Below are 10,141 nucleotides of genomic sequence, written 5' to 3'. Positions count from 1 at the left end.
ACCGTTCGCCGGTTCCCGCCTCCTCCTCCCCTGAACTTTACAGTAATATTTACCACTAAACAACAAAACTTTGAATCCCCCCCCGCAAAAATTTATACAGGGACATACCAAAACAGCTAAGAAAATTATATATATATTTGTTTGGAAAGAATTACAAAGATATTTCTAATGTTCTTGGACTCTATAAGCCTTCACTTCTAAATGGAAAAGACTTCGAGGTTACTGGCGCACCTCATCTGGAAAGTTTCAAAACATTCCAGAAAAGCTTTAACAGAACTACAAGCATCTCAAGCACCAGCTAAGGTATTCATAATTCAACAATAAGAAAGAGTGTGCAAAAACCGCAGTGTTGGCAGAGTGAATCTATGGAGATGTCTGTGTCTGTCTAGCCAGTTATTAGTTTTACAAATATTCATTTACTTTTTCACAGGGTTAATTATAGGGAGCCTATGTTAACTATTTTAATTTAAATGTTTTCATTTGTGCAACATTTCATTTTGAAAATGACCAACCATTTTGTTCTCCAAATATAAATCAAAAGAGAATTTCAAATATCAAAAACCTTTTCGTGCCACTGTATGTATGATAATTCATACAAATCTTATTCTGTAAAACTTTATGGTGCTTCAAAGACCGTAAGAACACAAGCAGGCAAGATATGATTTTCAGCAGATGTTAATTATCACATAGACTGAAGGCAAAGATGGCTCCTCTGTGGCATAGTTAAACCACCCTATTCCTAACCCGTCTACAGCTCACTGCTGCTTCAGAGTCCTCGCGCATGAACTGTCTGCATCTAAACCCCTCGAGATATTTATTAGAGATTTAAGTCAACTTTTCATTCTCTTTGTATAATAATGACTTGAGGCTAAAGATACTGAAATCAGGCTCTAAGTAACATGAATGTGTTTCTCTGACAGAAAAAAAAAACAAAAAAAACACTGCTACAGTACTTTAGAATAATTTCAAACGATAGTTCACCTCAAAATGAAAAGTTTGTCAATTCCTTGTTTAAACCTCTGTTAATGCCTTTGCTTGGCATTGTCAGATTGGATAACTTTTGTTTTAGATCACAGATCTACTGACATTGTGATTCATTGGTCCGTTAATGACTGCAAGTCATTCAAACCCTGAAGCAGAAAACAATTCTCTCAAACTCAACGCACAGCTGGCATGAGGATTTGGTGCTGGTGGGCAATGATTTGTTTACTCCAAACGTATTGCTATGTATTCAACTTTTTGTTTTTTATTCGCCCATATAACTGGAGAATAAAACTTTTTTACAGACTGTTCTGCTGAAATGTATTTTATTTGGCATATAGATCTATTGTGAAGAGGGCAGGTGAAACCTGCATTCACTGGGAAGTCAACTTTCAAAGAGTTCAAGATCCGATGAGTTGTTTCTCATCAATAGATTGAGTAAACCATGTGCTCAATGTTGTTCATTAAAGTGTGGTGTTCATTAAAAGCACATCATTAATGTTACTTGATGAAGATGTGGTCATGTTTTAGTAGCTGTTCAACTGGATAATTCCAGTTTAAAAGAAAAACTTTCTGGAAAATTTACATTTGACGGCTGTTCAGAGCACTGGTGTATCAAGAAGAGAGTTATTCAAGCAAAAGCTTAATACCTTCTATAATGCTGGAACATTTTTCATAATAATCCTATTATTGCTTGGAGGAAAAACGACAGACAAAGGTGGTGGTGGTGATAGATATGAAAAGAGCAGTTGCTGGATTTAAGACTGCAATGCTGAAAGTTATTTATCCAGAAAAGCATAAAGTAAACGCTATAAAGTTTATAAAACAATTCATTAATTTCATTTTCATCATAACTAATATGAAAATTACATTTAATCTTGTTTGCTAAGTAGCATTTTGTTTCTTTCCGATAACATATAGCAGGTATGCAGATTCCAAAGTTCCTGGGTTCCACAGTTTTCTAAGAAACTTTTTGAAAACTTTGTATCTCATGACAGTAATTTTTTCAGGAGTGTGGAATGGATTTTCCAACCTCACACATTTATTTTAGGCACATGGGTCTTGCACAGAGAACCACACAGTACAAGACCAATTTTTATTGAAGCTTTATGAAGCTTCTTAAGGTACTAGGCAGATTGGTTTGCAATAAAAGATATAATTTGAATATAGCATTTAAATTAACTTGGGTTTATTAAAGCTACATAATGTACAGTTTTGTTCGAAATTAACACAATTTAAAGCTGCAGTCCGTAGCTTTTGGGGGTTAAAAATTATCCAAAATAAATTTGTGAGCAAATACATAACCAGCCAGTGTTCAAAACTATCTGCTTGCCTTAGCTCGATTCAAAATGGTAAGCTTGTAATAATGTTTTTAATTCCAGTGGTACTGGTGGATTTCCACGGGAAATTTGAGCATGTCTTTGTGTCATTACGTCACATCTGTATATAGAAGGTGTCTATATACACATCATATAAAGAAGGTGTCTCGGCTAGTAGGCTATATTGCGTGTGAGGATGTTGGAGGTGGAGATTTATAGCCTTTTCTCACAGCACTTGATATAATTAAACTTATCAATTCGATGGCGGATCCAGAAAGGTTCAAACGACAATCACCAGGAGATTCACCTGCTGTAAAACGCGAAAGACTTCGGAGAAAAAAAAAGAGACTGCAACCGGGCACATGTGAAAACAAGGATAAATATCGGAAGGGCATTAAATGTACTCACGCAATGCTGATGTTGTTAACATTAACAATTTGAGAACAAAGTATAATTTGCTTGGTTTGACGTGATATAATAAGCGATCGTTAGATTTAATCGGCGCGATTTACTGCAATGCTTTTTTCCCCTTAGTTGGTCAGAACAAAACTGGATGATACTTACTTGTTCAGACTATATTTTCTGGTGAAAATTCTTATGTTGGTCATACTTCCAAAAAGTAGAATCTGTGATTGCGAATGACAGCATCCACACCGGCGCGGCGACTGACAGCCACATTCTCATCAAAACAATGGATTCATCCGCGCTGTGCCATGCCGAGGCACAACGCACGTAAAGTTGATAATTCCGCGAATAACTGCAATTGCAGATTTCGAACAGAGATGGCGACAAAAAGGAAATTTAAATAAATTTAAATAATGAGCAAAAGGGGAAAGCAAAACTGTCTGTGATAAAAACAAATCAACATTGTCTTGCCTTTTCAGAAATTAGCTTGCATATCAGATTTGATGTTTCACAAAACAATGTCAATCTCTACTTTGGTCTATTTGCCTATAAAATGGCCAAGTTATAGGTTAATTGTGTCAGTCAGACATAATGATTGCTAATTGCAATCATTATGTCTAATGTCAGCATTTTCAAACTTTCGTAATGTTATTTTAAAACACTTGTTTTTAACAAATCAAAACACTTACCTGCTCATACGAGATATTTATTTTAAGATATCCGTTTTATTTATTGAGTCTTGATGTCGTTGGTGAGATTAGCATGTAACCATGATCAAGCCCTCAGATTCAGAGTCGAACTACTCACGTAATGACCAAAACAATGTTCGTCCGCGCAGGAGTCGAACTACTCACGTAATGACCAAAACAATGTTCATCCGCAAGAAACTTGTAGTTTAATGCTTCAACCGCTAGAGGGCCAAAATTATTGTAGCTGATCTGCAAAACAAGTACAGTATATGTATATCAGTTCATATTTTATGCTTTTTTTTTGTCTTCTTGAGATGTATGTATGTACTAGAAAATAATACATCATTCTTGAGGAGCGTTGTGCTTTGTAACTTTGCAGACATCATGCTCAAACAGCAGCAGAAGTATTAAATATATATACATATATTTGTACAAAAAAATGCGTAAAAGGATGAAAACACTTGGATGAAAAAAAGTGTTTTTAACTAAAGTGGTAGTAATACGATTAAAAGCATTCTTGTCATCACAAAAATATGGCACAAACTATATTAACATTCTTGAAAATAAAGCCAACTCAAGTTATTGGACTCAGCTACAGACTATTTATTTGACAGACTACTCAGGAAAATATATTTAGCATTTCAAATGAAATGCCAACTTTAAAGAAAAAACAAAACACAAGTCGAGAATAACAGGTTATTCAAACAGTGTTGTGTATTACATGCTGAGTACATGGCCATTCAAAGATGCCCGAGGAGAATCCGATACAACGACGTGTAACAATTCAACATGTTTTCTTTCAAACTCACACCAAAAAAATAGGTATACCAAAAACATTCCTGGAAAATCAGCAGGCAAAGTTGATCAAAATGATTTATACAGATAACAAAAAGAATACAAAATGATCTTTGTCCAAAAATGTACAGGAAAAAAAAAATCTAAATAAAATCATTCTTTGTACAAATACCACATAACAACATCGATATTTGAATTACATTATATATATAGACTGTATATATTTACTTTGTGATGTAAATCATGACAAAGAAGGCAGAAATCTGGACATGAATTGAGCAGTGTTGACATTATGAGGGAAAGCTACAGCACTCTCTTATACAAAATGTACAAAACAGCTGCTTCTAGGTACAACTAGTTACAACATAATACTGTCTTTTTTCTTTCTTTCTTTCTTTTTTTTTTTTTTTTACAGTATGCCACAGTACAAAAAACTTTTTGTGCCTAGAAGTGTTGAGGTGAAGCGAAAGTGACTCTGTGCTGCCCCCTTAGTCATGTGACTTCAGTCATGGACGCCGAATGGTTCTGAAAGACAAACAAAATTGGATTCAGAGTCGTGCTGTGCCGCTGCAGACGGTAATACACATTTGGCTTGTCACTTAAATGCTTATTACCCATCAGGCGCATTTAACTGAAACACCAGAGAGACACGTGTAATTTCTCAATGCCAATTCCTTCAATTATTGTACTTGTCCAGATCGTGACTGAACACATGATTTTCCTTGTTTCCCAAACACAGTGACTTGCATAGCCAGCTCTAACGTGCTCTAGGGTGTTAAGCGGGAGTCCAAAGCAAAGGAGGATTACTCTGACCCACATCTGTTGCTCAGGCGCTCCAGGTTTTTCACTGGCTGGCTGTCAATAGAATCGTCTGACAAGACATTCCCTGCTGAAAACAGTGTCGGAATGAAGCAGCATTGGAACTCCCTGCTGTATAATGTGACAAAATGCATCTTTTTGGAGAATAAATGGACAAACTGCAAAATCAAAGCCATTTGGGGTTTTTATTTAGGAGCCAAATAATGGAACTACTGCAGGGGGGGCCTAAAATTTCAGTCGGGTTTACAAAACGAAAGGCAAATTCCAGCCAGATTGAAACTTATGTTGGGAATACTGCTGGAGGTGAATACTGGAAATACATATTTCATGATTACAAATTTACAAAATAAATGTATCACTAATTATTGTGTAATATCCTGACGCTATCAGATCCCTCTCAATTTATACATCATTATTTAGTCTCGGAACCAAGGATATTATAGTTAACTTAAACTAAAACCAAACTAACTAACTGATAAAAATATATTTTTTTAAATATGTGTATTAGAAAATTGTGTAAGAAATTTCATAAAAACATGCAGGTTATTGGGTTCTATAGAGTTTTGAAAAGTTTAAATTTCACACATGGCTCATGGCGTAAGACACTGAAAAAACAGCTTGGCATGACAGAATGGCTAAAAATGTCAGTCTGCATATTTATATATACCAACAATTACAACAACAAAAAATATAATATAGAATAAATAATATATAAATAAAGCAATTGCAGACAAAACAGAACTTGTCATGTGTGAACAACTAACTCAACCAAAGCATCTCGATAGCAAAATGCATTGCGGTGGACTGAAAGTCAGTGATAATGGATATGGAGTTACTAGTATGCCATAATGATGTAGTCATTAATAATAATAATTTAGCTTAATTTGCTGGCTTTTCTCAGCAAATATTCATATACGCGACATGTTAGCGAAGTGAAAATAACTAAACCACATTGTGCCTGCAACGTAAGTTACCCTACATTAAATGATTGTTTATATAACTGTAACATCACATTCATGCCGTTGTACTGAATATCAACATGATCTCATTCTAACGATGCCGACAACACTCTTGGTTTTGTGATATTCCTTAAAGAAATTACTTATTAATGCAAGTTATTCTAAAAAGTAATTCAGGGGACCTGTTACCAAAACTTAAATAAATGAATGGTTGCAAGTTAAAAATTCTAATTTATTGTTTTAATTAATCCTTTTAAGTTTATCGAGTTCTGTTGACATAATAATGGTGATCATTACATCAACTTAATATAGTCTGTAATTTAAACTCAAATTTATTTATTTTTACGCCTTTTTTTTATTAGGTTGTAGTAACGTAATGAAATTGTATTGATAACTTTGGAAATTAGGCAGTGGATTTCTAGTTCCCAGCATGCTTTGCATAGGACTGGATAAGGATAATAGATGTTGGAATGAAGTGTTCATTTACTTGTTTTTAGTGAAGGGAAAGACCTGTTAGATTTTAATTCTGTAATGTAGAAGTTTGTGTGGTTAACATTGTTGCTGAAGAGTAGATACATGAAGGTAAACACTACATTGACTCTATAAGCAAAGACTGCACAAATGCCAGTGATAAGTAATATCTAACTTGTTCATTAAATATACACGTTAAATAAGTGATGTTAGCATGTGCTATGATAGCTGTTGATTTGAACTGAAATAGATGCAGTTTTCTGCTGGTTCCAGGGCTACAACTCTGGTAGTTGAAACGACTTAATTTTTTTGAGTAATCAACTTAAAAATCTGTTTATGCTACAAATTATTAAGTTCCTCTAACTCAATGTAGCTTGTTGGTTGAACATAAATTCACTCAAAGTTTTGAGTCATAACTCAAAAACATTGATGCAAACTGTTGCGTTAATTTTTTTTGTTGAGCCAACACATTATTTTTAGAGAGTGTGTAAAATAGCAAGTGCTGAGCTGAGACCTGTGCGCTGAGAGTCTCCAGAGGGCTTTCCACACGAGGGAATGTCATCAAGGGAAGACCGCGGTAATCCTCCTGCTTCTGTTTGGTAGGAGTGGAGAGGGTCCCTTTGAAGTTGTTCACTACACAGATTCCCTACAATAAGAAAGGAACTTTTTAAAGATTGGGATGGTTATCATACCGACTAAAGCAAAGTAATGAAAAAACTTTATTTCTCAATATAAATTAGCAAAAAACAACAACAAAAAACAAATTATCATCCAAAAAATATAATTTGTGGAAATAAACAATAAAGTGGAATGTAAGGATTTTGAAAACTACAGTGGAAGGGAAGATTTTCAGTAATACTTCAGTCAAAAAATATGGCGAACAGAAAAGCTAAGTTAGCATTGGTCGGTAATGTGGTGGAGCTTAACAATTATTATTAATAATACTAAATATGAAAGAAGCTGCATTATTGCACTGTTTAAAAAATACAGTAAAATCTGTAATATTGCGAAATACAATTTAAAATAATTGGTTTCTACTTTAATATATTTTGAAATACATTTTATTCCTGTTATGCCAAACTGAATTCTCAGCAGCCGAGAATCATGTGACAGCTATTACGGTCTTCAGTGTCACATGATCCTTAAGAAATCATTCTAATATGATGATTTGCTGCTTAAAAAAACCATTTCTGATTATTATTATTAGTTGAAAACAGTTGTGCTGCTTCTTATACAGTGTATACAGTATGTATTCAGGATTCTTTGATGAACAAAAAGTTTAAAGGAAATGTTCAAAAAATATTCATCCAAATACTTGCATATCAAAATATTTTATCATGAAAATAAGCATCATGACAACCAAAATAATATTTTTTTTTTCCCAATAAGCTTTTATGATGCATCGTGTTATTTACTAAAGATATCACTTTCATATACAAGTAAACCGCTACAGAGCACAATATTGTATTTTGTATATCAATACAGGGGAGAATTAAAAAACTATCAGAGACAATAAAATACATATTTAAAAATGAGAAAATATAGATTTTTTTTAAATTATTTGAGTTAAACAATGATAGCAAACTATTTCACCCACCAGAAAAAGAGCTACGGAGCTTCCTAATATGAAGCCAGCAATAACGTCAGAGCAGTGATTGCGGTATTCTGATACCCGGTTCAGGCCGCTGAGGAAAGCAGCGCACATGATTCCCAGACAAAGCACAGGCTTGGCCAAACGACTGCTTTTCGTCTTGATGGTGCTTGTGATGTACATCTGAAACAGGCAAACGCACACACGCACACACACACACACACACACACGTTAAGGAGTCGATTAATTCACTGGATTTGTTGTGCAGCAGCAGGTGACTGTGAGGAGATTCAGCTTAAGTAAATACACAGCGCTTGCTCCACCTCAGGGAAATTATTGCCAATTATAAGGAACAGAATCTGAGTAAATAACCTCTTATACCCATGAAAGAGAGATAAAGAAAAAAACACAAACCCTGGCAATTCAACATCACTAATCAAACAATGAAACGCATTAAAGGCAGGAATCAGTGAGAGAGTGAGAAATAAAATAAATTGACAAAATGTGTAGTTATACTAATTGCCTTTGTAAGGTAATGTAGGTGATATCTTAGTAAATACATTATGTAAATGTTTTATTTATTTTTTCAATAAAAATCAATCATTTACTTAAGTAGTTTAGGTATTTTACATTTGTACTTTGTTGTTTTTGTATTTGTATTGCATTTGCATTTTACTTACTAAATGTTTACTTAAATAATTCTGTTATTTATTAAATAATTCTATATTAAAACATCAAGCACCATACTACATTTGTATCTTCTATTATTGTTTTACTTCTAATTTGTTCCTTTGTTCTTTATTTTTTATGACCTTACATAATTGAGAAATATTTGAAGGATGCATGCCATTGTTTAATTTATGTTGAGAACATTTATACAGTAATGTGAGTATTAATAGTTTATTTACATATTAGTTTATACATCTACATTTCTATTGAGAATTTCTCTATTATAGATATCAACTTTGAACAAGAATAAACAGTCACACTTTATATTAGGCATCTTTAACTACTATAGACTTTTTTTTATAAAATAATGATTAAGTTCAATGTACTTATTGTGTTTATGTTGTGCTGTTAGATGTAATCACAGAAATCAATTACAGCTGTAATTACATTCAAATAATATTAAATATAAGTACAATGTAAATTCATGTATGTACACTAAGTGCATTGTATCAAATGGTTAATTTAAATGTCATAACATAGTAGTATATAATAAAGTGGGACCTAATAAATTATTTATTAGTCTTTACATTTAAAAAGCATTTAAAATGTTTCAAGTTTCCAGTGACAGGCATTTCAAGACTAATCGCTTGCCACTTTATTTCACTGGACATGGTTTTGTAAAGCAAATTTCTTTTCAAAGTTAACAACTCATGAAATATGGGCCAGTTGAAATCAAGTCAACACATAAAAGTCAAATGAAACTACGCAACCACAGTCTATTTAGGATGCACACTAGTGTCTTACAGTAACATAGACGGCAGAGTAGACACTGAGTGAAGCATCTTTGGATGGGAAAGACCTCCTGGCTCTTTCCACGACCACCTGGTTCCCAGTGCAGATGTTTCCATTGGCGATGAACTGGTGGCTGAAGCGACAATCCAACCCAGTGTAATTTGGCTTGCAGACGCTCAGGAAATATGGCGCCAGATTGCCAGTCACGATCTGGCCGGCGTTGACAAAGATGTCGGTGGCGAACAGGCCAAACGCGAAGACACCTGCGGTAAAAAAAAAGAAAGAAAATAAAAAAAAGAGGCAAAAATATATTCAGCTTGTTACTCCCAATCAAAGCTCTGAAAATATAAGCAAATCAGACAAGGGTTTGGAGGACGCCCATGAATACCAATGCAGTCTTGATGGAACAATGTTATTTTTATCTTCATCCAGAAGTAATTACAAATGCCCACTAGAGCAAAAGCTACATTTGCATACACCATTTGGCACAAACAAAACTACTCTACTAAGCTTAACATCTTATGCATGTAATTATGATGTCCTCTAGTTATGTGAACTCTCTCAGTCTGACTTTTTCCAGATGATTTTGTGACCTTGCAAGGAATAAAATGTTAACCAACATGTTGTCATGTCTGTCTAGATTTTGGTTCT

The 10,141-nt window shown here is 34.0% G+C and overlaps 1 protein-coding gene across 1 annotated transcript in view; it reads right to left on the bottom strand.

Annotated features, from left to right (window-relative positions):
* Positions 1-3,982: 3,982 nt before the first annotated feature.
* plppr1 (phospholipid phosphatase related 1) overlaps positions 3,983-10,141 on the bottom strand; it is a 77,066-nt gene continuing 70,907 nt past the window's right edge. The window contains exons 5-8 of the mRNA XM_084103762.1: positions 9,503-9,753; positions 8,036-8,212; positions 6,953-7,084; positions 3,983-4,714 (exon numbers count right to left, since the gene is read on the bottom strand). Coding sequence (XP_083959888.1) covers positions 4,682-4,714; positions 6,953-7,084; positions 8,036-8,212; positions 9,503-9,753 — 593 coding nt within the window. The 3' untranslated portion in view covers positions 3,983-4,681. The remainder of the gene's footprint in view (positions 4,715-6,952; positions 7,085-8,035; positions 8,213-9,502; positions 9,754-10,141) is intronic.

The sequence above is a fragment of the Abramis brama genome (assembly GCF_963993115.1).
Source record: "Abramis brama genome assembly, chromosome: 25".
In the NCBI taxonomy this organism is placed as follows: domain Eukaryota; kingdom Metazoa; phylum Chordata; class Actinopteri; order Cypriniformes; family Leuciscidae; genus Abramis; species Abramis brama.
The sequence above is the reverse complement of the archived record's forward strand: the minus strand, read 5'-3'. Positions and strand labels throughout refer to the sequence as shown.